This window comes from Cucurbita maxima, unplaced genomic scaffold (genome assembly GCF_002738345.1).
Source record: "Cucurbita maxima cultivar Rimu unplaced genomic scaffold, Cmax_1.0 Cma_Scf00007, whole genome shotgun sequence".
NCBI classification, from domain to species: domain Eukaryota; kingdom Viridiplantae; phylum Streptophyta; class Magnoliopsida; order Cucurbitales; family Cucurbitaceae; genus Cucurbita; species Cucurbita maxima.
In genome coordinates, this window is record NW_019272023.1 from 1,039,639 (window position 1) to 1,067,379 (window position 27,741).

General features: G+C 38.3%; 7 protein-coding genes, 1 long non-coding RNA gene and 1 pseudogene across 9 annotated transcripts; 6 read left to right on the forward strand and 3 right to left on the reverse strand.

The window, feature by feature from the left end:
* Positions 1–345: 345 nt before the first annotated feature.
* On the reverse strand, positions 346–2,290 carry LOC111481753 (ras-related protein RABC2a-like). Its single transcript, XM_023127340.1, has 6 exons — positions 1,995–2,290; positions 1,723–1,791; positions 1,374–1,439; positions 1,140–1,261; positions 833–961; positions 346–742 (listed from the first exon to the last, which is right to left on the reverse strand). The coding sequence occupies exons 1-6, from the start codon at positions 2,131–2,133 to the stop codon at positions 635–637; spliced, it is 633 nt and encodes a 210-aa protein (XP_022983108.1). The 5' UTR covers positions 2,134–2,290; the 3' UTR covers positions 346–634.
* Positions 2,234–26,650, forward strand: LOC111481825. The gene is made up of 3 exons (XR_002718105.1): positions 2,234–2,314; positions 25,990–25,998; positions 26,640–26,650. It is a non-coding gene; the product is annotated as an uncharacterized LOC111481825 (long non-coding RNA).
* LOC111481698 lies at positions 2,510–4,612 on the forward strand (annotated as a pseudogene).
* Positions 4,759–12,812, reverse strand: LOC111481577 (phosphatidylinositol 4-phosphate 5-kinase 9). The gene is made up of 9 exons (XM_023127077.1): positions 12,515–12,812; positions 10,352–11,753; positions 9,764–9,931; positions 8,178–8,343; positions 7,442–7,552; positions 7,010–7,197; positions 6,630–6,787; positions 5,735–5,900; positions 4,759–5,522 (listed from the first exon to the last, which is right to left on the reverse strand). The coding sequence occupies exons 2-9, from the start codon at positions 11,611–11,613 to the stop codon at positions 5,243–5,245; spliced, it is 2,499 nt and encodes an 832-aa protein (XP_022982845.1). The 5' UTR covers positions 11,614–11,753; positions 12,515–12,812; the 3' UTR covers positions 4,759–5,242.
* On the forward strand, positions 15,340–16,282 carry LOC111481738 (thaumatin-like protein 1b). Its single transcript, XM_023127318.1, has 2 exons — positions 15,340–15,429; positions 15,508–16,282. The coding sequence occupies exons 1-2, from the start codon at positions 15,375–15,377 to the stop codon at positions 16,179–16,181; spliced, it is 729 nt and encodes a 242-aa protein (XP_022983086.1). The 5' UTR covers positions 15,340–15,374; the 3' UTR covers positions 16,182–16,282.
* On the forward strand, positions 16,593–19,749 carry LOC111481710. 2 transcript variants are annotated; one of them, XM_023127280.1, is made up of 6 exons: positions 16,593–16,973; positions 18,019–18,187; positions 18,282–18,411; positions 18,555–18,609; positions 18,982–19,085; positions 19,184–19,749. In XM_023127280.1, exons 1-6 carry the CDS (start codon positions 16,652–16,654, stop codon positions 19,292–19,294), a joined length of 891 nt encoding a protein of 296 aa, XP_022983048.1. In that variant the 5' UTR covers positions 16,593–16,651; the 3' UTR covers positions 19,295–19,749. The 2 variants fall into 2 exon arrangements, with proteins under 2 accessions (XP_022983048.1, XP_022983049.1); XM_023127281.1 differs by having other exon boundaries at positions 16,595–16,973; positions 18,985–19,085.
* Positions 20,443–22,248, forward strand: LOC111481633 (UDP-glycosyltransferase 73C6-like). The gene has a single exon (XM_023127171.1). It carries the CDS (start codon positions 20,531–20,533, stop codon positions 21,935–21,937), a length of 1,407 nt encoding a protein of 468 aa, XP_022982939.1. The 5' UTR covers positions 20,443–20,530; the 3' UTR covers positions 21,938–22,248.
* On the forward strand, positions 23,070–24,758 carry LOC111481626 (UDP-glycosyltransferase 73C1-like). The gene has a single exon (XM_023127159.1). It carries the CDS (start codon positions 23,176–23,178, stop codon positions 24,658–24,660), a length of 1,485 nt encoding a protein of 494 aa, XP_022982927.1. The 5' UTR covers positions 23,070–23,175; the 3' UTR covers positions 24,661–24,758.
* On the reverse strand, positions 25,826–27,629 carry LOC111481653 (probable pectinesterase 15). Its single transcript, XM_023127194.1, has 5 exons — positions 27,147–27,629; positions 26,816–26,987; positions 26,484–26,690; positions 26,148–26,401; positions 25,826–26,065 (listed from the first exon to the last, which is right to left on the reverse strand). The coding sequence occupies exons 1-5, from the start codon at positions 27,563–27,565 to the stop codon at positions 25,891–25,893; spliced, it is 1,227 nt and encodes a 408-aa protein (XP_022982962.1). The 5' UTR covers positions 27,566–27,629; the 3' UTR covers positions 25,826–25,890.
* Positions 27,630–27,741: the final 112 nt, after the last annotated feature.

The window sequence follows — 27,741 nt, forward strand, 5'->3', positions numbered from 1 at the left end:
TGACCGATGTGAGATCTCACAATTCACTCCCTAGGAGTCCAACGTCCTCATTTGCACACTGCCCGATGACTGGCTCTGATACAATTTGTGACAACTCTTAGTATCCTTGGCTGGCACACCATTCGATGACTAACTTTGATATCATTTGTGACAGCTCAAGTCTACCAATAGTAGATGTTGCTTTGACCGATTATGTATCCCTCACGATTTTAAAATGCGTTTGTTAGAGAGTGGTTTCTACATCTTTAATGTTTCATTTCACTTCACTCTCCAATCGATGCGGAGATCTCACAAACTCAATGTAAATATTTGGTTTTTTAGATGTAGAATTGTGATATGTCGATCTAAGATGTAGAATTATAATATATTGAGTGAATAATGTGTTTGATCATATGATACAAGCAGAATTTGTTAGTACCATACCATGCCAAACAATCCAAAGGATGGGAAGAGAAACTGGAAGAACAAGAAAAATTACATAAGTGGATGGTTTGATGTATTTAGCTTTCTTTTTCAACTCCCAATTACAGTCATTTAAGCAAACAAACAACTCAATGACAAGGAGAAGCAGTAGGAGACATGTACAGAAACTGTGGATAAGGAGAATCATGCTATATGTTTGGTGCTCGAGTTTTCAGAGGCAGCAACCTGTTGTTGATGCAGCCTGGAATTCCTGCTGCTTCAGAATGTTTCTTTTTACAACAGTGGAACCCTGTTCAATTAGACTAGGAGCCTCCATGATCTGTACCACCAAAAAACAAAGGTTCACTCAACGAGCCAGGCGATCGATTTCTAGAGGTTAGTACTCGAAACTGGTTTGATAGATATCTACCTTCAATGCCAACTCTTCAAAGCATTTCTCCACATTCTCTCTGGTTTTAGCGCTGCATTCAAGGAAATGGGATCCAAGCTCTTTTGCTAGAGCAGCCCCCTCCTCTCTGCTCACAGCCCTTTCAGATTCCTATGTTCAACAAACATGAAGTTCTATCATTTTTCAAGCTGAATACCATAGAGCTTAGAAACATTCCCTAAACGATTATCGCTATTCGTGAAAAGCATTTGTCGATAAATCATTAAAAAATGCAGGTGTTCAACTTGAGGAGTGTTCTCTAGAACACCAGAGAAAGAAGGAAACTTACTCTGTCAACCTTATTACCAATAAGCATCTTGACACAGTCCTTATTCGTCGAGTAGAGTTCCACTTCTTTAGCCCATACGTCGGATAAGTTCTCGAACGTTTCTCTCCGTGTGACATCATAGACTACAACAAGATAATGAACATTTCAGGATAAATGAACAGCACATAACCCAGAGAAATATTAGCTCAGAAGACAACAAAATGTCAGTGAAGCATCCTTCAGCATTGGGTTTACCAAGAATGATCCCTTGGGCACCTCTATAGTAGGAGCTGTTTAATGTTCTGAATCTCTCTTGTCCAGCTGCAAGAAACCAAGGCTTAAACAAGTTCAAAACCAATCCATCTGAAGTGAAAAACTATTGGAAACAGTGAAACAATTGAGATTCCAATGACTTTGGCAAACTTTCTTCTTCCCAAATCTTTTAGACAAGAACAACAAAAGAGAGACAGTTCGAGCAGAGATAAAATTTGGAGTATAGGTCCAAATTTAGTTCTTACAAGTTCAGATACAAAACGAAGTGAAAATCTCCAGAATTTGAACCAAAAATGGCAGATAAAAGAACCCTTTAAAGCTTAATTATTACCAGTGTCCCAGATTGTCAGCTTCAATCTCTTCCCACCCACCTTAAGCAGCTTGATCTTAAAATCCACACCTAAAAAGAAACAAACTGTTAAAAAAAAGAACAAAACAGATCCAAACACAGAAACCGAAGCACCACAAAGAAGAAGAAGAAGAAGAAGAAGATGATGATGATGATGATGAGAAGGGCATTTCCTGTTCATCTTTTTCCTTCATGCGCTTCTTGTATGTAAAACAAAAAGTGGGGTTTGGTTGTTGTGGCAAAACAAAACATACCGATGGTAGGGGCAAGATTTTCAAGATTAGTAGAGATGAAGCTGAGAAGAAGACTACTTTTGCCGACACCCGAATCGCCGATCAACAAAACCTTAAACGACAGATCGTAATTGGTACTCTGGCCGGAAGAGGATCCCATTTTGATGATCCAAATGAAAGAACAGAAAAATGGGATTACAAAATTCTATTGGGCCATGCTTGTTTTTGTAAGACAACAGGGAAGAAGGAAGAAGTTCCAAGAAAACGGCTAAGTGAGCACCAGGTGAGACGACAACGTATTTGTTCTTTGCCCTTCCCCTTTTTCTTTTCTTAGATGAAATGTAATGTTATTATCTCTTCTATTATACCCTTTCTTTTATGGGATTCCATGGTTTTGTCCCAACTCTACTGGTTGGGTCGCTGTTTTGCAAACTTGTTTCTTGTAAACCAAGTTTTTTCTTGGAATAAACTTCAAATCTGCCCTTCTATTTATTTTTTTATTTTTATTTTTTTAAAAATTCAAACTGGGATTTTTATGATCAGATATTCCTTGCAAAAAAACAAAAAAAAAAAATCAAATTTTGAAATAAAGCTAACATTTTTCTGTCTTTGGAGTAACTGTTTATGTGCAATAATTGTTGATATATTCTATTTAATCTTTTTTTTAGGCTTAGTGGGAATCTCCATCATCATTAAGAAAGATCATGATGGATGGATGGATGGATGGATGGATGGTCTTCACCTTTTCCGTCATTTTCACCGTTATATTTCGAAATTATCGTGTACTTTTTAGGTCCTTTTATGTCGCCGGGACGACGATGGACTAGCTTTTGTCAGTCGGACATCCGGATCCGGTGAAGAAGCAACGCCGAAGTTCGACGGCGATGGACAGAGCGTGGGGGTCGAAGCCGGGAAGTGGAGGAGCGGCCTTTGCTCAGAATGAAGCTATCGATCGTCGAGAGCGTCTTCGACGGCTTGCGCTCGAGACCATCGATCTCGCCAAGGATCCCTACTTGGAAGGTCCCTTATTTTCTCTTGTTGAGTTATATTGTTTTCTTGGGTTTTTCGGTAGTTATGAGTGTAGGATTTGCTTGACTCTGCACAACAATGAGGGTAATTACTTGGCGCTCAAGCAGGGGAAGCGGCATCAGAGACAAATTTGGGTAAGAGAGCTGCCCGTGAAGCCAAGGAGGCTCCTGCTCAACCTCAACCCCACAAACGGAAGGTCTCTATTCGCAAAACAGGCAAGCTTTATTCCACTCCTTCATTCATTTCTTATTCTTATTATCTTGCTGCTTCTTTGCAATTGGATTGATTATAATCTTCATTTGGCCATTTATTGCATCTTAGAAGCACAATGATGTCATGACCCTGTTTGTTCATTGATAACCTAAGCGTGATAGCTTGCTAGAACACTAGGAACAGCGAGGTTAAGATTCCTGTACCAATTGACTCCAGGTTAAGTACGAATTGGTAATTGGAAATGGCCAGTCTTTCCGAGTAGCTTAAGAATTTGAAGTGTTGGTAGTAATTTGCTGGATGTGTTCCTTATAGTTTGTTTTTATACTACAAAACAGAGCTTGTGTTAATTAGCTCCTTTTCTGCCATTTCTTTCAGTTAAAATCGGTCGGCCTGGTTATCGAGTAACAAAGCAATTTGATTCTTTGCTTTTTCAGGTATGGCTTTGTAGTTAAGACGACAGACCTCTGTGGTATCTGATGAAGATGAGATTTCTTGGATATTACTCAAATGTGTTCTGTCTGAGTTGCGCCCTTTATAGTATTACATCATGCAGATTGAATATCCAGAAATAGAAGACCTGGCAAAGCCAAGGCATCGTTATGAGCAGGTTTTTCTTATTCGATTGTCGAATATTAGCACCTAAGTTTCAGCTGAACCATATGAGATAATTGCATTCAAGGTATTATAGTCATGCTATTCGTAAAACATGTTGATCAATGGTCAACTCATAGTTCCTACTGTCTAAAAGTATTTTTACATGCATGCATTTTAGGTTCCAAGCACAGAGATTGCCAAAATTCTTCTCACACTGGGATCCGGGCTCAAAAATGTTCACGGTTTAGCTCTTTTCCCTTCCTCATTGTTTTTTAGAATACATCCAAGCCACAACCCGTGCCTGCAGCCAACGGAACAGTGCCGCCACTGCCGCCACCTCCGCCCCAGCAAGGTGTACCTCCAAGACTAACTCCTCCTCCGATGCCTGGATCCTTGCCACCTCCCCCATCTGTAATGGCCAATGGTAAATGCCTCCTGGTGGAGATCCGCCGATTCCCCCCACCGCCTCCAGTTGGTAATAACACAAAGGCGAATTTCACTCCTGGTTCTCTGGTGAATAGACCACCCATGCCGCCGCCTCCACAGGGCTTCCCAGGCCAGGGTGTCCGGCAGCCGTCACCACCGCCACCCAATATGGGATAGATAGGCCACATAGCATCAGTTAGGTCAAGGCTTGAGGATAAATTTGGTACTTAGCGTGCAGTAGACTTTAATTGTTGGCCTCATTAGTGAATTTTGTTGCACTTTTCCTTTGTATGATCATATTTCGGCATGTAGAAACGTAACATATTTTTTATTGTTGTATCTATTCAGGCAAAATGAAAGAAAATTTTTGTATCTAACAGATAAGATGCTTGAACCATATTATTGTAAATAAAAAAAAAAAAAACCATAATTTTTAGTATTTCTCAAAATCGCTGATTCTAGCACGAGCAATTCACAACAATACTCAAAACACTTTATTTGAAAAGAAAAAAACACATTTATGAAAGAACTGACCAAAATTTGAGATCAACAATGTAAAGCTATGATGAACTTGTTTCTGCAACTAACTTACAAGTACCATAGGGGAAATAAAAAAAAAAAGATGCAGCCCCTTAGCAACTGAATATAGAATCTTCATGGGCGATTTCCCTTATTTCCTTTTCAATAGTAGAAGAGTAAGGGGAGAGAGAAATGTCGTAAGCTCAATATGAATGGAAGAATAAATTAAGAGTCTACGAGAGGAACTGCAGAATATTATGTTAGGACGTGGAAAAGAGTATTAAAATAATCTACAAGCGAACGGCTGAGAATTTTAAAGCACTTGCACAACCTGGGTCTCATCGCCGCCATTTGTCACCCACAACCCTCCACAAATTCCAAAATGAAGCCTCTCCGTCCTTCAATCGTTGTAATATGCATCGCCTGCAGCAGGAAAACTTCCGGAGGAGAAATTGAATTGTAAGGATATGCATGTGGAGCAACATTCCTCAGCTTGCGAGAGCATTTTGAGGGAATGCTTTCTGAAATATGAACTCAAGAAAACGTTGGGAATAGAATGTAGGATCCACAGAAGAGATGGAAAATGAATCAGATTGAATAGATTTATATGCATGTTCGATCTTCTTGCTCATATTGTACTCTTGTAGAATGTCGATGATACCCAGATATAGAACCACATCATAAGCCTCGTGAAACATCTGATTTTCTTCTTCTCCTGGAATTTGCTCTGCTCTTGCTGGCATGTTCACTCCAAGTTGGATTTGGAGCCTGCATGACGGAGTGTGAAACGATTTTCTCAATTGTAATTCTTTCTGATAGATATTGTTAACTACCAGTAATTGCAAGAAGAGTAGCGAGTAAAGATTAATGAACCATAACCTACTTTTTAAACATTATTCTACTGTGGTTGACAAACAAACACTGAGACGTGCTTGAAATAGTTGGAAGAATGAGAATTTTGTGGGGATGAAAAGTAGTACCTTGCAGTACCAGGCAACAGAAGATCCACTTCCTCATCCCCAGCTGCAGATGATGCTCGCAAACGGCTGCCTCTGATGTGGGAGCCAACAACAACACTGTTATCATCTGTGCGAGGTACTAAGACAAGGCCTTGTGGGTAGGTCGATATGTCTTCCTTGAAAGGATCTGCCATTTAATATTAGCAGCTAGTTGTGTCAAGTACATCAAATCAAATCAGAAAATCAACTGGGCTACTGGCTAAACACAAAATTATACTCAATCCAATGCATAACAGATGAAATTTAGATGGCCACAAGTACCGAGATCCGAAAATTCTCCCAATTGTAAGCTCAGTCTCAATGGCAAAACAGAATAGGATCTTAGGCTGGATAATCAGCAAGCTAAGGTAATTGGCATCCGTCAATATCAAACTAATGTTTCAAATCGAGTCATACTCATAGCATATCAATAGCCAACGTCTGGAGATAAGACTGGTAAACGTTATATTGGATATGGAAAACTAATGGAGATAATTTTCCAGAGGTCCATAAGAAGTGTCAAATCATAATTACTCTAATATTCATAATTTCATATGAAAATGAAAAGTACTGCCGAACTTTGAAAAGTATCTAGCATTATACTGGCAAACAGAATAATAAAATTCTAAAATGTACAGCTTCATATTCATAACCAATAAATACCTGATTTTGGATCTCAGAATATCAAAAGCTCGCAGCACTTTAAATTAAGGGATCTTCATTTTATGATTTCTCCAATCCATGTAATTTTTACCGTATAAGTTATTTAGCATATTCTGTATGTATTATATCCTTTTTTAAAAATTTGAAGCCGTAGCGATTATAGATATTGACTGGAAATACAAAAGATAAAAAAATGTTCTCATTCGATACTCACCATCCTCCGCAAGAATTTCCAACCCATCAGCCCTCATGTTTCGATTGTAAGATGCGTGGGATTGTAGCCGCTGTGGGGCACGATAATGTACACCCAACAAAAGGCTATAGTCCATGATATTCTGCACTTCTAGGAATTTACTGTCAATCTCGATCTGCCTGTATTGAAGAGAACATGTGATTTAAGAATGACACACACACACACACACACACACGCCTTTCAATGTTGAAAAATGCTTGTGGTGTTTGGTGAGCTAGAGTTCCTTCAATCAAGTACTGCTCTATCTCAAACGTATAGCCTGCTTGGAAGAAAAAATCAATTCTATGACATGCTAACGTATAGCCTTCCCAGAAATAGATAATAATTTAAGTACGACTTACTTTAATAAAGCCTCTCGCCAAGTAGGTTCCAAATAAAACGAGTAGTTCAAATCTAAATCCTTGAGTATGGTGTTTTCATCTATTTCAACCTTATCTGCTGATCGTCCAAGGGACGAACCCTTCAAATCAAATCTCCGATGAATTCTCAACTCTGTGCAGAACATATTTCCCATTACTACAAAGCGAAACTGTACAAAAACAAAATATTAGTTGTTTGAAGTTATTATTTAACAACTTGAATTACAAAGCAAGTTTGAAGAAGCATTTAAAATCATGCGGTCACAATGAGGTCGGAAATAACATATGATATACCTAAATTCTAATTTTCTAACAATATGCTAGGGTCTGTGTACATCTAGAACACATCATATGTGGACGAACCGGAGAATGCCACAGGCTAGGACAAAAGCTCCAAGTTTTGGAGTTTAATACCTTATGACCGCTGGATGGTTTGATTCTATGAAGGCCAAAAAATTTTGTAACCAGTGTATTCTCATATGACCTCACATGATGATGATAATCTGGAAGCATCCGCAGAAGAACCTACAGCAAAACATTTGTAGATGTTATTTGCATATAAATGAATAAAACACACGGCAAATTCATGAGTAACAGTTTAATTCGGCGGACTTGTTAAGGCAACTCGAGAACTATGAGGGTTATTTGGCATGATGGGTTGTCTTTTTTCTTAAAGCATGAGATGAAGTTGCGGTACTTCTTCGAACTCAAATCTCAAGTAGTCTACTTTACTCGGTACAGATATGTTAGTCCTTGGTATGCATCTTACAAATGCATTTCAATCAAATGAAATATACACGTGCATAAAAAAAGTAACTCAGTATCATCCAACAGAAAAATGAAACACCTATGTTATCAGAATACGGTGCTACATTTTCTAAACCCAATAAATACTTCTAAATCATAATTCAATCTGAACTCTCAGAATTTAGTTTTTTTTTTTTTTCCTTGGAGAATCATGCAATCAAAATACGGTGCTACATTTTCTAAGCCGTTGCATAATTTCCAAGAAGAAAAATATCTATGTGCTATGCAGAAGTTACTCCGGAAAATTTACAATTTCTATGAAAGTTTAATCATTGCATGTAGGGGTGTGCAACAATTTGGACGCTCATTGCAAGTTGCAAGTTGCAAGTAGAGATGAACACACCTTAACTTCAGATTTTCGGAGTGTTTTAATCATGAAATGATCATCTTGGGATAGAAAGAAGACACTGCCACTCTTCCCAGGTGAAGATAGCTCTCTAAGAGCATCATTGCCACAAATAGACATCATGTAGTCAGCAGCATCAATCTTAAACATCTCCCTCAGATTCCTATAACGAATTTTTTATAAAGATATGAATCAAGAGGATGCAGAGAAAGCATAAATTCCATCATCTTTGTGCACATCTCTTCTTTTTTGAGAACTACATTTCTTCTTACTTGCAACCCTAGTAAATGCAAGTTAGAATGCATAACAAAACTATGAGATTAATCGAGTACATTCTCCCATCTTGAAACTTAACAGAACTTCGATTTTCCACATAAAGAAGATACCTGGGGTGGAAAAAACCCAATTTGCCACGACAATTACATTAAGAGACATTTAAGAAAAATAATGTTGAAACTTGACAGAAATGACTAAAAAGAAGAGCATCGTTCATAAATCATCTGCATACAGTTTCATAACTAAACATATTTAATCCTCCATTTCATAATTACAAGAAAAGAGATTAAGCAACATGGAAAACTAGATATTCTAGAAAAACTATCACGAATGAATATTTCACATGTATAATGATAGGACAGTAACTAATAGACAGTTGACCTTTGCCTTAACTTTTGTATCATGTATTTGCAATTTGTCCTGAATTGGGAAAATATAAGGATAAAAGAATACTCTCCTTCTCATTGATGCTGACATAGTGTTGGTAAGGAAAACAACACGAGCAGAAGGATTCAACCATGCTCAAGGTACATGGTAGAGATGCCCAGATTGCCACATAATCGAGCTTGTAGAAGCACATTGCCAGGTCAATTGTAAAAGGAAGCAAAATTCTTTTATATATATAAAAGAAATCATTTCAAGGAGAGGAGAGCCCAGACCTGCACCAAGGCAGGTTACCAAAAACACCTCCAATCGGAAGAAATTGATTTCATATTAAAATCTTCAAAAAGTTGGGCGTTTTTACACCAAAAGCCAAAAGGGATGATGATTCATAAAAGCTATTAAATGATTTCTTCTAATTCCTCAAGATCTTGAAACCTTTCATTCCATATAGACCACAAGAAAACCGTTATAAAATTCTCTCAAGTAGTATTTATAAAGCTGTGCGTCAGAAACAACAAGACAAAAGAGTGAGGACCGACAAAGACGTCCAGCCATAATTTGTTTGGCTATCATCTAAGCAGCTCCATTTCTGACCAAATATTTCATCATGAAAATTGGTAAACAAGTAGCACATTTAAATCACTAGAATCATCGCGATCATAAGGTAAGCATCACCATATAAATGTCTACATCCCTGGAAAGTGAACAAAAGCCCCTGAAAGACAATATACTATACACAACTATATCGGCATACGGATAGACTTCACATGTATAAAGTTTAAGACAAAAAAAGCATCCCAGCATATGAAGGAATCAGCGATTGAAGTTATCTAAAATACTTTGCATCCTGTGGCTCTGCATGCATATATAAACGAACGATCTGCGTACATAACAACCCTAAATGTTAAAGCCCAGCATCTAACCTGAAGACCATCGGACAATAATCTTTCCACTTAAAATCTTCTGAATGATGAGGTGGAGTTAACTGGGAACCTTCTTTAGGGAAGTTCATCCAAAAGCTTGCTCGAGGACCAAAGTCTGAACTCCTGACTTCCCGCCTTTGTATGGGTGTAATTTTTCCCACAGTGTATCTGACCACATTCTAATGTATGTTCAATACTAACTTCTCAAAGTTGTTGACGGTATAAAACCATAAAAATTCATCTTTACGGTCACAAATAACCAGTAGTAACTGGCAAGTAAACCAGGATTTTGAGTTCAAGAAAGCATCATTCCCTCTGTCCTCTAAGTGACCGATTTATGATTTACGCCCGTTCTCATTTAGTCATTTTCTTCAATAATCTATTTTCGCTGGTAATATTATTTCTAGGACAGAGGTTGTTAAATGATATTCATGAATTTACAACTTCCATGCCAACGAAAGAGGGTAATTGATATAATTATCAAAATCCAGGCACAAGCAACAAATCGTGGATAAAGAAATAAGTCTGTGATATTCTAAAAGAAACACAATTCGGGAGTTTTGTTTAAATGTAGTTAAATGAGCATACCTGATTCCAAGTTGTAAACTGAGCATCAAGTCGTAACTCCTATGACCTTTTATGATAATCTCACCTGGTTTCTTAACCTCTTTGACCAGCTTTCTCTGTCTTCGTTTTGCTTTTTTTGATGATGGGGAGGAAAAACTATTATTTATAACGAGTTCACTGATAAGTACACCTTGCATATACTCGCGTTCCAAAATTGGTATTTTTGTATCTATTTCATTTCCACCCAATTCATATTCTGATAACCCTGATGAAGAGTCGTGTCCAATTACTTTTTCAATTGCTACCTCAAGACTCCAACGCCTCTCAAGGGAAACATTTTTAGTGCGGTAATGTTCCAGATTTAACAAACTGCCCTTTGAGATCTTATCAGATGAAACTCCAGAGGATTGCTGGTTCTCACCAACCTTGAAATTTCCCATATCCCCTGTAGTAGCATGATGAATATGTGCATGATTCTGCTTTTTTAAATCGGGTAACAACCCTCTTTTTCGCAAAGCCTTCAGGTAAATTTCTTGAACTGCTGGAAGGCGGCTTCCTTTTGGATAGAATGACCCTTTTCCATCCTTCAGGCCCCTAGTCCACGTCCCCACATAGCAGCTTCCATCACTCCACATGTATACCCCAAACCCATGCATCATGCCACCCAACCAGTTTCCTTCAAATGAGTCACCATTTATCCAAGTAAGGGTTCCTTTCCCTGACATCGTCCCTGCTTTCATATTCCCCAAATAAACATTTCCATTAGCCCATGTATACTTACCGGGCCCTTCAGGTGTTCCCTGCATCCAAGATCCTTCAAAAGTATCCCCATTTGGATAGACTTGATAACCTAAACCATGTTTCAAATTCAATTTCCATCGTCCCTTATAAATCAAATTATCAGGACCTTTGTATGTTCCTGTACCATAAATAAAACCACCTGAAAATTCACCCTCGTAAACTGCTCCAGAAGGAAATCGAAGTTTTCCAGTCCCATGCCTCCTCCCACTTCTCCACTCACCCTCATATATGCATCCATCTGACCAGACATATTTCCCCGTGCCCTCAGGGATGTTATCAAGAAGAGACCCAGAATACAACTCATCATTGACAAGCAATAGCTCCGCAACTCTGAAGCAAGCAGACTCAGAGCTATTAACAGTTTCACCATTTGTTATCGCAGATGTGACGCATTTGCTTGAAATGGCATCGAGTGATTTCGTTCTTCCGGCAGAAGAAAGTGTCCCTTCCACGTTTTCAACGATGGCCTCAGGGCCAGACATGCATAATGCCCAAAGGAGTCAATTTCTTAATAAAATATTAATTTCCAACGCACCCCATCCGCTATAAGACAGACGGGATATCGTACAAAGAATGTTTATTGCAGGAAGAAAACTGTAGGCTCCAACTTTCGTCCTTTGATCTGCAGAAACAAGAAACTTGTTAGCATGAATACAAAACAAAGTCTACCGAGAGAATAATACGAGTTTAGGAGGCATGATGAAATCAGTTATTATTCCCAGTGGATAAAATCAAAATACGAACAGAAACAGAGCATACGAGAGCAATTTTATTTATTCGCTAGTTTTCACGACTGATTTGAGAACGGTAGTATTCATAGTTGGTAAGGAAGGCAATTGGTGTATGATGGTAGGATTGAACACTCCATAACCTACTAAAAAAGTTGGATCTGGCACCATCTTCAAAGCTGATATTTCATAAAAAGCAACACACCCAATCACAATCAAGCTTGTTCTCTTTCTGTAGAGCTGATAAAACCAGATAGGCAAAATCAAACCACGGAGATAAGTCGTGGAAGTAAGCCAGACGCGAGAGGAAACAAAATCAAGCGGCAAAGGAAGACCAATGCCGTAATGTTAGAATCAGTTTCTGGAGTGACCAGGCAGGTGTCGGAAACTAACGAGCACAAGACAACATCTAAATTCAATGCTAATCCTCAGAAAACAAACATCGGAAGGAAATGAATCGAACTCTTGAGTTCACCATTACATGATCGAATTTCCAAACCTCATGAATAGAAAGTAGCAGAAACAACAGTAAAAATACATAAAAAGAAACAAAGCAAGTGGAGTGTAAGGATTTCATGTGCATCCAAACAAATATACAGTCATACTCAGAATCAAAGCAAGAAGAAATGAACAGAGAGAGAAAGAGAGATTATACCTCCGGAGAAGAGAATCAAAACAGAGTGGGAGAGACAGAGGAGGAGGATCTGAGAAGAGGAGCAAAGTAGGTGCGGTTGGAAGTGGAAAAACACCTTCAGAACTTTTCTCAGACTCGCTTTCAGATCGATCTTTTTCAGTTGGAGAGTGACGATTATGGATCAAAATTCTGCGAGCTGATCACTTATGAACTAACCCAGTACTCTATCTTAATCTTTAGCCAGACATTGCCTCCATTAAAAAACAACTATTTCAAACCCAATTTCCTCCCCATTTCGTTCGCATCTCTCCGCCGAATCTTCACACATTTTTGCCCCCTTTTTTTAACCTTTTCCGAAAACAAAAAATTCCTGATCTCAAGAGATTTTACCCTTTTTTTTTTTCTTTTTTAATTGTTAATTTACCGAATTAGTAAATTTCATAAATGTTTTTAAACTTTTAATTATTAATATTTTTAAATACTATGATCTTAATTAACATAGTTTCTATAATTTAAATTTTTTGAATTAGATATTATAATTTGGATCAGATCTCATTAATCACTTTTAAATTGATATTAATTCGGATTAAATCAAAATTATTTATTCACAAATTGTATCATATATTTAATATGGGTATAATAACTTGTAGTAACATTCATGATTTATTAAACGTGACCAAATTATATTTAAAAAAACCTAAAAATAAATTAAAATGTTTGAAATGGTATCCCGTAATGGTAATTTTGCTTTCTGCTTTACGCTTTATATTAGAACCTTTTCACATTCTGTCAGTTTCTCCATTTAAGTAATATTAATTATTTAAAGAAAAGAATAATAATAAGTTGATAAGCTCCTGCTCTATTTTTGTCATATTCAAATACATCACGTGTTGTACGTCTCTATGCTCATCATTTAAATTTTCTAAAATTTCTAATTAATCAATTAAATTACTAAAAGTAGGTACTATTTTACAAATAATTTATTTGAAGTTAATGGAGACATTATAATTTAAAATTTATCGTATGATACAATTAATTAACGAAAGGTGATGTTTATTGGTAAGAATTTATTGGGCTGCATCAAGTGTGTGGATTTTGTATGTGTATTGAGTGGGTTCGTCAAGAAACAGTGATGGGGTGCGGAAAGAACCCAAAAGCCCGTGGCACTTCCAACGGCCCAATAAGACCTTTATTACACTCCCAATAATACCTTAAATACACCTTTTAAGTTAAAATAACATACATAAATTTAATTTTTAAAATAAATAATACAAATTATATAATTATTAAACATCACCTCAAACATAAAATCCAAAAAATAGCTTCTCGATTGGAGAGACAAACCAGCGTCAAAGATGTGGGCTCCAAAGGGAGTGGATTGTGAGATCCCACTTTAGTTGAATAGTTGAAGATGAAAACCAAATATTTTTTTTTTATAAGGGTGTGGAACCTCTCCCTATCAGAATATTTTAAAAATCTTATAACGATATAGTATGGTTATCAATGAGTTAGGTTGAATAGCAACTCGCCATTCATTTGTTTTGATTCATCATGTAGAAGAAACGATGGATAATAAAAGCAAAATAATGACGATTAAGTTGAATATTCAAATATCAAATTAAAGTCAACAAGGGTATGCAATTAAAATATTTTTTACTCTATATTTTGAAAAAATATTTGGTTCATCGTCAGTAAAAATAATAATAATAATAATAATAAATAAATAAATAGCGGTTTTGCCCAAATTCTAATGGAATTTGAGTTAGATTAGTGGTAACTACCAACATAAGTTTTTTTTAATACATGAAGTATAATAAATAAAATCTTGTTTTTTAATAAATATTTTATTTTATTTATTAAATTCCTAAGTAAATCCAAATAATTGGGCACCAAATAGGATCATTTTTACCAAAACTTTAGCTACATCCCAATTTTTTTTCTTAAATTTTTTATGAAATTTTCAATATTTATTAAATTGAAATTATGATTCTCATTTTAAATAATATTGATGCCAATGTGAGTTGACAATCTATAGAAGGATAAAGCATAAAAGCACTTAATAAAATTTCATAAAACTTCGATATTTAAATAAAAATAAGTAATTGAAGGCGTCCATTAATTGTTATCCTAGGTCTTTGAAGAACCCATGGTACTGCATAATTTAATTTGACTAATCAAACTTCATCTAAATTGATAATACGAAATATATATTAATATTATTTTCTTAAGACCAAATACCTTGAACGGACATTTTAGTCAAATAAGGGACGCCTATTTTCATACCTTTCAATCACTCATCACAAGACTCTTCCAATTCCTCTCAATCCATAAACGAGATATGCGGCCTAAATTACAAAATTCCACATATACCATTCATCCTCTTCTAGAATACCTCGTTATTTCCTTATTTTATATCTTATCATTTTTATTTATTTATTTAATTCCACGTCATTTATTTTCTTCTGTTATATTGTTTATTAATATATTTTAAAAACGATTAAAAACACAATGAAATTATTAGCCCCCTAAGTACTAAACTAATACTACTTAGAAACATTGATTAAATTTTTGTAATTTTTTATAACGTTTAAAAGTCAATGTAGAAGCTATCAATATTAACAATTTTTTTTTTATTATTAGAAATTTTTATACATCTCTTGAATTTATGGAGAGTTTGATTAGTCTTTGTTTCGTATAAATTAAATTTCTTAATTCGCAAATATTACGTGTCAGTTCCTTAGTGGTCTGTGAGATTAGTTTCCTTCACGGCAATCTCACCTCCAATCTGGCTGAGCTTCACACATTTGGCTATAAATAGCGTATGGTGGATCTCTCCTTTCATTCATATAACTCATCAGTTTGCAAATTGAAGGTGTCGGAAATGGCGAGCCAAGTAGTCCTTGTTGCATCATTCTTGTTCTTGCTACTCAGTTTTGGTAGGATATTGTTTCTTTCTCGAGATGTTAGTAATAATAATGTTTACTTCCTTTGATCACGTTATTATACTATTTCAGGGGCGGAAGCTGCTACGATAACGGTGAGAAACAATTGTCCGAAAACTATATGGCCAGCAACATTAACAAGCGGTCCAGGACAACCTCAACTATCAACAACTGGATTCGAATTAGCTCCCGGAGCGTCAAGGTCGTTTAACGTCCCAGCGCCATGGACTGGTCGAGTATGGGCACGAACCCGATGTTCCAACAACGGTGGACGGTTCACTTGCTTGACAGGAGATTGCGGTCGTGGGCTCTCATGCAATGGCGCTGGAGGAGTCCCACCAGCGACGTTAGCTGAATTCACGGTCGCCCCGAACGGCGGGCAGGATTTCTACGATGTCAGTCTAGTGGATGGGTTCAACATTCCAGCCTCCATCACGACCCAAGGCGGGACAGGGCCATGCAGATCCTCCAACTGTCGTAATGACGTGAATAGGGTATGCCCAGGGGAATTGCAAGTGAGATCGGGCAACGAAGTGATTGGTTGCAAGAGTGCTTGCTTTGCATTCAACCAGCCCCGGTATTGCTGCACTGGAGAGTTCAATGACCCTAACAAGTGCAGGCCAACAAACTACTCAATGATTTTCGAGAACCAATGCCCGGATGCTTATAGCTACGCATATGATGATAAGAACAGCACTTTCACTTGCAACAACAGGCCAAATTATGTCATCACATTTTGCGGTTGAGAACAATGACTATAAATAATTAAGAATAAAGATATAACACCATAGAGTATTGATGTTATACGAACAAACTTGACAATGAAATAAAATCCAATTTCCAATTATTATTCTCTCTCAATATTTTTAATTTAATTTTATTTAAGGGATAACTTAGTTAATAAATAAATAAATAATAGTAATTTTCCACAAAATGATTAAATTTAATTATTTTTCAGTAGCTCGGACCATATTGACGCTAAAATTATATAGTAGATTCCTTAAAGATACATAAGATTCTTAATTATTTATTTATATGTATTTATAGAATTAGAAAAAGGTGCAATTATGAAATTCATGTAGGATTGAGATTGTGTATAAATATTATTCCATCGTGTGTTGGGAAAAAAAATCAGTTATTTTCGTTAAAATTGGACTGCCCACCGTGATGGAGTGATTTCAGAGAGTTTGGGAATAATTAAAAATGGCCCATTCTTATGCGAATTGGTAATTCGTCGCTGCCCCATTCTTTTCGCTCCTTCCGATCCACTTCAAACAATCCGCTTCTTCTTCTTCTTCTTCTTCATCTTCTTCATCTAGGGCTTCTTCTTCACATCGATAATTCAATTCTCAAAGCGCATCTCGAATTCTTGACAATGGCGAAGAAGAGGGAGACGTCCCAGAGGAAGAAGGGCAAAAGACAACCACCACTGATTGATAATATACCCAAGTACTCTCAACAGCGCCGAAGCTCACCGCCTAAACGCCGCACTGATTTCTCCTCTCTCTTTTGCTATTCTTCTTCTATTGCCCACCAAGGTATCTTTTAATTTTCTACCTTTTTGTTTCTGGAACTGTCTGAACTAACCTAGCTTTGTGATTAATTTTGGAATTTGTTTGTGCACTGGATTTGATGACTCTCACTGTCATTGTATCGCCTCGGATCTCTCTAGCACAATGTTTCATATTTTTTTGTTGATGTTTTTTTTATTTTCATCACATTATTATCTTTGATTTCCGGATATTGCTAGACATTATTTCTACGATCCTGTATTGTTATCTAGTTCTTGGAGAGAAAAAAAATGTGTTTAGACTGATTCACGAAATTGCCCCTATTTTCAGTTATAATACTCACCGTTACCTGTTAACTAGTTCTTTTCATTCACACACGGACAATAATTTACATCCATTATTCTGGCAACAGTTGAAAATGGAGGGCAGGAGTTCTTTTTGGTTATCGTGTTCCATGTTGTGTATCTTGGGGAGTTCGAATCTGAATCAATATAAATGGTCAAATTAGTGTTCTGAATTCTATTTGTTTGCACTCAGCACTGTCCTTAATGATTTAGTGTCAGATGAACCCTAACCCCAGCCAGCAATTTCCCTTGACCATGAGCATGTGATGTGTTGCCCTCTTTGAGGTGGTCTCTCTTAGTTGGGTATTCGTAGTGTAGTTGGCTTTTAGATGAAATTCGTGGCCCCTAGTGAGAGGAATGTGTCAATGGATGATATAAGTATGATTTAATGTTTGTTCTTATGATGGAAATTTTAATGATCCAATAGCCAGATGCATCTATGTCTATCATCCAATATAAGAATTAAGATATTAATAACTACCTCTTGATTGTTTGGTATTACTTGTATGGATATTTGTTGCATCAGAAATATCTGGCTCGAGAGATCCTATATAGCAATCAGCAATTCCACAAGTTTTATTTTTCATTTCATTCTGTCAACCCTTTCCTGTTGAAGTGCGCTAGTTTCTGTTTTCTTTAGTATTTTGGAAAGGGAAAAGTCTCAATGTTATATTTGGATTATATGTTAAATGATTGAAACTGAACCTGAAGTCTTTTGGACATGTTAGGCACAACTGTCTTGCCACAATTCTCCTTGAATCACTCAGATAATACAAATGAAGAACTCTCTTCGAGCTCTTTGGTCAAATGCAGCAACTCCTCTGGGGAAGATGATGAACTTAGCCAATGCTCAAGTCCTGATGATATCCAATCAGTTGAATGCCGCCTCAGTGAAAGGTCTGCTTGTTATGTTAAACTGTTGTTAAAAAATAAGCTTTCAAATTTCTTTTCTTTATTCATATTAGTTAGTATTTTGATTATCCTTTTTCAGTTCATGCAAGGCGTTAAGCAAGAGAAAAGGTACTTCTAAGATATCATACCCTGTTCGTAAAAAATTACCAGATTCAGAAAGCAACAGTCTTTCTGAAACTCCAGAGAATGTACAGTTGTGGTCTACGGAAGTAAGTAATGTGCTATTCTTTATCACTAAATTCAAAAAAATTCTGTGTGTATTATGATTTTCATTTAGAAGTATCCAGCTTTTCTACTCTTCCTTTTAATGTCTATGCTTAAACCTCTGTGCATGACATTTACCTTCCTTCAGAGTTTTGAGGAGAGGAGTTCAAACACAACGGCAGAGTTTCAAGATCAATCATGTGGTATGCGCTTGATTTGTATATCAATATCTGCCATTTTGTTTTGAAGTTATCTTGGCCACACTATTCCTGCCAAAAATACCATGCTCCGTGAAATTGAAAAAGATTTTACTTTTTACCATTAAGCTGAGAACATGTGCAGCATCTTCCATTTTTTCAATACATAATGATCATTAAGTATGCATGTTTGAAAGATCAACGTCTTCCAGTGTAACGGCCCAAGCCCAGGGAAAGCTTAAAGAGGACAATATCTACTAGCGGTGGGCTTCGGCCGTTACACCTAGATTCCATGCATTCATTCTGTTACATCATGTTGTCCCGTTGGGTTTTTCTTATGAGATATCAAATATGATGAAATTCTTTGTCTTCTTTAAGCAGATAAAGGGTCTTCATCAAACTCTAGCAGAATTGAAGATAATGACCTACACGTCGACAGACGACGAGGAAAAAGGGAAAGAAAGCCAAAAGTTCCCTTCGATGTAAGTTGGGGTCTCAAAATTTATTCCAATGCATGGAAAACACAGAAAAGACCAGTTGTATATTATGTTATGATAAAACAATATTCTTCGCTCTGTAGGAAGAGACCACCATTTCTGTTAAAGCAACAAGAAAATTTCGTCGAATGAGGATAATGCGGTACCTTGGGCTTGCGGCTCCAGTTGGCTCTCCTTTTTCACCAATTGCCTGAGCCATCATCATCCAATCCGGCTTCCTAGTAAAGTTTTCATTCTGCAGTGTTTAGTAGTTAATCTGTCAACTCATTTTGCGTCAGTGAAAAGTTCCTAATTTTGTTCTCATATTTATAATCCCAGCATATATTTTGCTTCATCATTTGTAAATAGGCTGAGGTTTTGATGACATTAATTAGATCCTCCTTTATTATTATCCACCTTTAATTCCCTTGTCCCAATACTACAAGGCATGTTCCTTGAACTTTAATTTAAATCAGAGTGCGTAATTTGAAATTTTGATGGTCTAGAATTTGTGGATGGACACCTCTCTCTAGCCGGGGGCTCATTTGAAGATGGGGACAACATCCAGGTATTGCGTATCAGTTTGATAAATTATGAGTACCTTAAAGAAATCTTTGCACACTTATTGTCTATGTTTGGTTCACCACTTGGAAATAATCATTTTGTTACCTGAGATTTTGTAGCAGAGGTTTATGTATTAGTAGGATTAGAAAACGTGTAGGTATGATATGATATGATTTGATATGATTAAACAAACCTATACTATTAAATACATTTAGTTTATATCTCAGACAATACAAGCCAAACCTTAGGAGCTGAAGGGTTTGAAATGCCTTAGTTTCAGAGCTATATGTCTATGTATGTAAAACATGGGGAAGAAGAGACTGGAGAGTCTCAGAGCATAGTCTATTTCAAGTCATCAATTTTTACGGTTGATCTAAAATCATGCTTGTTTGAAATGCCATATATACATATATATATATATATATATATATATATATATATATATATATATATATATATATATATATATATATATCGAGAGAGAGAGAGAGAGAGAGAGAGAGAGAGAGAGAGAGAGAGAGAGAGAGAGAGAGACTTAGAAGGTTGAAATGTAGGAGAGAAGCTTCTAGAAGATCATTCCACGTGCTTCACGTTGGCCTCAAATTGGAACTATCTTCCAAAGGAAACACCTCTGGGAAAAGAAAAAAAAGGAAAATTTATCATACGATTCTCGCACTCTTGCAAATCAAATTTATTTTCTTTGTCGGATTTTCCTTTTTTCCTTTTAAGAAAATAATATTGTTTATATACGTCGTTGTATATGCACCTTTAAAAAATTATCCGGACCGATCAATGAATAGTGATTGAGCTTACACACAAAATGGGGATCTGCCTCTACTACAAAACCCAAATCAGAGCACCATCGTTCCGCAAAAGCTTCAGTTCACATGGCTACCCCTCACTTCCTTTTGTTCCCATTCATGGCACAAGGCCATATGATCCCCATGATTGACCTCGCCAAGCTTCTCGCCCACCGTGGCGCCATTGTCACCATCGTCGTCACAACCAACAACGCCACCCGCAACCACTCTGTTCTTTCTCGCGCCATCGATTCCGGCTTGCACATCCGTGTCGTCCAACTGGAGTTTCCATGGAAGGAAGGTGGCCTCCCAGAAGGGTGCGACAATGTCGACTTGCTTCCTTCGCTTGCCTCCATGTCCACTTTCTTCAAAGCCGCCAGTCTCCTTTACGACCCTTCCGAAAAATTGTTCCTCCAACTCAATCCCCGTCCCGCTTCCATAATCTCCGATATGAATCTTCCCTGGACCCTCCAACTTGCTCAAAAATTTAATGTCCCCAGACTCGTTTTCTATACTTATAGTGCCTACTTTCTCCTCTGTTTGCAGGGCTTAATGACCAATCCTGATCCTGTCGAGTTTCGCAAGTCGGAGTTACCTAGAACCACCGACGTAGACATGGCCAAGTTTGGGGTTGAAATGATCCTGGCCGATGCGCAATCTTACGGCGTTGTTTTTAATTCTTTTGAGGAGATGGAGCCTAAGTATGTAGCCGAGTATAGAAAGACAAGAGAATCGCCAGAAAAGGTGTGGTGCGTCGGCCCTGTTTCCCTTTGCAACGACGACAACCTCGACAAAGCAGAAAGAGGCAACAAAGCCTCAATTGACCAACACCAATGCATCGAATGGCTCGACGGGCAGCAACCAACATCCGTGGTCTATGTCTGTCTGGGAAGCATCTGCAACTTGGTGACGGCCCAACTCATAGAGCTGGGATTGGGATTGGAGGCATCGAACAAGCCATTTATTTGGGTCATAAGGAAAGCAAACCTTACAGAAGAGCTACTGAAATGGCTGGAGGAGTATGATTTGGAGGGGAAAACCAAAGGGAGAAGCCTCGTGATTCGTGGATGGGCTCCTCAAGTTCTTATACTCTCCCACCCTTCAATCGGGTGCTTTTTGACGCACTGCGGTTGGAATTCGAGCACCGAAGGGATTTCGGCGGGCGTGCCGATGATCACGTGGCCGCTGTTTGCGGACCAAGTGTTCAATTATAAGCTAATCGTAGAGGTTGTGAAGGTGGGTGTGGGTATGGGGGTGGAGACAGTTATGCACTGGGGGGAGGAGGAGGAGATAGGGGTGGTTGTGAAGAGAGAGAAAGTGAGAGAAGCCATAGAAATGGTGTTCGATGGAGAGGACAGAGAAGAGATGAGGCAGAGATCCAAGAAGCTTGCAGTAATGGCGAAGAGAGCTGTAGAAGAAGGGGGTTCGTCTCACAGGGATATCAAGCTGCTGATTGAAGATATTGTTGCTCATGGAGGAGGCCATGAGATCTGAATAGCATCCCAATAACCTCTTTGGTTTGTTGTTATTATGTATTGATGCTTCCTCAAGTGAGATCTCATCATCCATCTCTTTTCTTTATGAAACGGATCTCTCTCCTGTTTTCCTATCAAACAACCTTCACATATTTTTGAGGGAGCTTTAAGGACCGTCAATTCTTACACCATGTCCTTCTCTTGAAGTATCTTTAGTATTCCATAACTTAGATGCCCGACAATGTCATGTTCTCACGGGATCTTCTGTAATAACATTGAAGCAGGATTGTAGAGATTAAACAAATAGAGTAAAAGTTCTATTTGATGTCATGGAAGCCTCTACAATCAATCTTTTGCCACGATGATTAATCTTACCTCCTCCTTTTTGTATAAGAATTGCAAGACCTTTTTCTTACCGCTATAGGATGCTCAACAAATTGTCCTTCAAGTCTAGTACATAATATACCTCGACAATTGCTTACACAATCTCATTTACTTCAAACTTTACATTTCCCTTGTCCATCACAACCATGCTTGTGTTGTCACTCAGCTTCACAATTTGTCGTCATATCACTCTTACTCGATAAAGGCCGCTACTTTTCAAGGTAAATAGGCTCTAATACCACATGTTAAAAAAGAGATATAAAATCAAATCACAACTTCTTAAAGAATAGGATCACAAACTAAATCTTTTAACTCTAATACAATTTGTAACCATCCAAGTCCACACTAACGGTATTTTAATACACCATCCCGTGTCTATCTCTGATATCATCAGATATTGTAAGCTTTGGCCCGTTACGTCTCCTTGTCAAAATCCACCACTAGCAGATATTGTCAACTTTAGCTCATTCAGCCCATGAATTTAAAACGTGTCTACTTGAGAGATGTTTTCACACCGAAGGGATGATTCGTCATTCTTTCCAACAAATATGGAAGTCACAGTTGTGAGTCTTCACGATTTTAAAATGCATTTTAAAGGAAGAATTTTCCACACCCTTGTAATCAATACCTCATTCTTCTCTTCAACAAATGTGGCCATTTCTAATCTCATTCAAACAACATATATACGTAAAGGTTTTTTTAAAACGTTGAGGCTTTATGATCTAACGATGGGAGACAAGACGTGATATTCAAATGAATGAGAACCACACATCGTACCTACCAGCAATTGTTCTCTCAATATAAAGCCCGAAACAGAGCTCCCCTGCCTTTCCTCGTGCCTACAGTTGTGTTCTTCCCACTTACCTCTCTACCATGGCCTCCCCTCACGTCCTTCTCTTCCCTTTCTTCGCCCAAGGCCACATGATCCCCATGATAGACTTCGCCAAGCTTCTCGCTCAACGTGGCGTCACAGTCACCCTCGTCACCACCCCCCACAACGCTGCCCGCAACAGCCCCGTCGTTTCCCGCGCCACTACTTCCGGCTTGCCACTCCACATCGCCCAACTGCCATTCCCATGCGAGAAAGCCGGCCTCCCCGAAGGCTGCGAGAATCTAGACTTACTCCCTTCATTCGATTCCGCCTCCAAATTCATGAGAGCCACTTATCTCCTTTACGAGCCATCTCTCAAACTGTTCGAACAACTCACCCCACGTCCCTCCTGCATTATCTCCGACCTCTGCCTCCCTTGGACCTTGAAACTTGCTCAACACTTTCACGTACCCAGGCTCGTTTTCTACAATTTGAGCAGCTTCTTTGTTCTGTGTTCCCAGACATTGGCTGTCCAGAAATTCTATCTCCGCTCCCTGCCTGATGACTACCTTGTAACTCTACCTGACTTGCCTGGCTATGACTTTCAGTTTCGCAACTCTGTTCTGCCCAAGCACACCGATGAAGACTTCGCCGCCTTTACTCTCGAGATGGATGAAGCTGATCGGAAGTCCTACGGCGTTGTTTTCAACACCTTTGAGGAGATGGAGGGTAAGAATCTTGCGGAGTTTAAAAAAACCAGAGGCCTCCCTGATAAAGTTTGGTGCTTTGGCCCTGCTCTGCTTTGTAGCGACGACCAACTCGACATAGCCGAAAGAGGAAACAGAGCCGTCATCGACCAAGACGAATGCGTAAAATGGCTCAACGGGCAGAACCCATCTTCCGTGATCTACGTCTCATTGGGAAGCATCTGCAATTTGGTGACGGCGCAGCTGGTGGAGCTGGGATTGGGTCTAGAGGCGTCGAAGAGACCGTTCATTTGGGTAATTCGGAAAGGGAAGGAAGCAGAGGAGTTGCAGAAATGGTTGGAGGAGTACGATTACAAGAAGAAAACAGAAGGAAGAGGGCTAGTGATTAGTGGGTGGGCGCCACAATTAATGATACTGTCCCACCCTGCAACCGGATGCTTTCTGACACACTGCGGTTGGAACTCGACGCTGGAAGGGGTAACGGCAGGGTTACCACTGATAACATGGCCGCTTTTTGCAGATCAATTTTTCAACGAGACGCATATCGTGAAGATGCTTAAAATTGGGGTAAGCGTAGGTGTGGAGGCGGCGTCGCAATGGGGAGAGGAGGAGAAGGGGGCGGCGGTGAAGAAAGAGAAAGTGATGGAAGCTATAGAACGAGTAATGGGTGCATCAGAGGAAGGAGAAGAGATCAGAGAGAGATGCAGAGCGCTTGGGAAGAAGGCCATTGAAGCTGTTAAAGAAGGTGGTAGTTCTTATCGAAGCACTACGCTGCTCATTGAGGATATAATAGCTCTTGGAGGAGGAGGTGAGGGTAAAGGTATAGTAGGACATGTGTGAAAGTTATCTTATTTATAATTAAATAAATTATAAAATAAACTATAATTTATTACTAAATATCCTTAACAATATGGAATCAGTGGAATTTGCTGAAGCTCTCTCGGTTAATCTTGCACCAACATTTATGTTATTTGAATTATGATTTGAAATTAAGTTTTGCACTCTTTTTTCTTACCATTTTTAATAATAAACTCAAAATTATAATTCGAAGATTCAGTGGAAATTTTTTCAAATTCCCGTCTCACTTGTAACAAATAGTAGTAAAGTTAGGCCTAGAGTCTTGTGCCAACCTTGTTGGCCAGTCCTACACTAACCCGAGGTTAATTGTGAGATCTCGCATTTATTGAAAAGTGTAACAAAATATTCTCGAGTGTGGATATAAAATTTCATATGAGTTTGAGAGAGAAACAAAATATTCTTTAGAAAATGGTAAAATTTTCTCTCTAATGAACTCGTTTTAAAATCGTGAGATTGATGGTAAGTTGGAGACGGGAACAAAATATTCATTATGAAGGTACATAAACCTCTCCTTATAGACCCGTTTTAAAATCGTGAAGCATTTAGTATTCCTGGTCATACCCTCTTAAATTTGTTTGTTTTTCACTTTTATGTATAGTTTCATTAAATTCAAAAGAAAATACAGAGGACTCAGACATCACGAGACATCACACGTGATGAGAGAGAAATACAAAAATATATAAGGAAATTGCCAAACGTACTCTATAAAAAAGTTGGTTTTTTTAATTTTAGAGACTGGTAAGCATGAAATGACCGTTTTGTCCCTTTGTTTTCAAATCTTTTGAAAACGACCACACCCATCTGATATTTGGTCTCACACGCACGAAATCTCAAACCACCAGGCTACCAGTTGGCGGTGACGACAAGGGGGAGGTCCTGTGGACGGCGAGTACCCAGCGTCTGCATTGAGAGGGCTTCAAATTCTTTCCACCATCGCCCGCCACCACAAAATAAAAGATGGGTACGAACATGTTGAGATATGATTTAAAGTATTCAAAATGAAGATATGATTTAAAGTAGTTGAGATATGATTCAGGAGATTGTCTAGGTTTGAATTTATCTAGATTTTCATAATTTACTATTTCTAACCATTCCTGACAGAAAAAAAAAACATTATGAAAGAAGTATAAACACTGGAGTTTTGATTTATTTTATCTATTTCTATTTGAGAGAAGTATAAACATTATGAAAGTTGAGGGCTTATTTGAGAAATTAAATAGAAGAGAAAAGGGTAATTTGTTGATGGATCAGCCATTGATCTCCATCAATGTAGGAAACATCCATGTATGGCTCAGCCTCCACTTGATTCAGCTGCTTTGAGTATGGCACTCTCGAGCTGTAATTTGCTCCTTCTCCAGAGCAATCATACTCCCCAAACAACACACTCCTGATCATCAAAACAAACAACATCATGGGGTGACCCTCTCACAAAATAATGTCTTTATAGCAACGAAGTCTCTTATATTAACTTATCTCTTGAAGGGTCTCCCCAGTCATTCCATCCGCCAGCAGCCACCACGTCGGTCATGTATGTTTTAGAGAAGATGACAGTGGCAGAGACGCCCCAGGCACGGCCGAGCCACACCTTCCCAGAGCCATTGATGGTGCAGTTGATGAAGGCAAAACCAGTTTCCTCCATTCTTGTTTGCCTTCCTTGTGCTGTGATGGCTCCACTCACCCCGCCATTCATCATTTCCTTTGCTATTGACTTTATGCTACAACCCTGCCATTACCAAACCAAACCAAACAAATGAATTGAATGGTAATTTAAAACGAGGTAGAGGATAGAAATGATGATTAAGTACATCATAGAGCGATCGAGCATTGCCAAAGATGAAATCAATGGACCCTTGAATGAAACATTCTTTAAAGTAATGTCTTCCCTTGTCATCATAGAGTGTGTCTTGAGCTCCATAAAACCCACATCCATAGAAAGCAGCTTCATCTCCTACAATTCGAAGTGCCACTGCTTGTCCTCCAACAGTCCCTGGATTTGGCTGTGGAGCTGTGTTCTTTTCCCAAAGAAAACCCACAAAAGCCTCATCAATAAAGGTAAAAAAAAGGATCTACTTTTTTGCAAACACGTTTGAAGAGACTTCAAAACAAAGTTAACGAAGCAAAAGGAAGATGTCTTTACTTTGAAGCTGATGTTGAAGGCAATGAAGTTTGAGGGAAAGATTGTGACTGAAGAACTGTAAGGGGTACCTCCCGTGGAATTGGCAGTGTCATTCCATTCTATTGTAGTGTTCAGGTAGCCTTGGCCTTGAATTATCAAGTTTGTCTTGTTGGCTTCTACCACCACCTTCTCCCTGCCAACACTTTTCTCTCAATCTTTTAGTTCAATCATAACAGAGTGTGAAATCAGATTAGAGCCAAAAACTTTGTGTTTAAAGCAAAATTTTCGAACTGCCCTCTTTCCAAAAATCAATAGAGAAGGAAGATTTGAATGTTTAATGGAAGATAATGACCTGTAGATTCCAGAGTCAATTAGGATAAGGGTCCTTGAAGAGGCACGATCAGGAACAGCGTCCACTGCGCTTTGCACACTGCTAAAATTTGCACATCCCTTCAAATCAACTGTCAAAGTGAGTGAAACATTGTACAAAGATATCAACTCAGAGTTCCATTTCTTCTCATCACAATTTTTTTTATGCTTCAACTGATAGTATTTGGATGCAATTTGAGTCGCAAGAGACAAGAGATCATCCAAACCACTCGCTTTCGCTAGACTGCTGAGAATGCCAAGCCCAAAAGCACCGTCTTGAGGACGGACAGCGGCGAGGATGGCAGTCAAGGAAGGCGGGAATGAGCGCAGGGCAATGGCGATGGAAAGAGCTACAATGAGAAGAGAACAGAGCCAAAAAAGGAATTTAGTTATGATCCTCATGAGGTTAGGAGGACCTGTTTGTGGGTTTATGTCAAATGGAACAAGTGGGGTTGAAGGTAAATAGTTATATATATATATTTGATTTTGAGGGAATGGGGGGAGTTAGTGTTGGATTGGCTTGGCAGGTAAGAAGCCTATGGACTTCCGTGCATTATTTTGGTTTCTGGTGATGATGT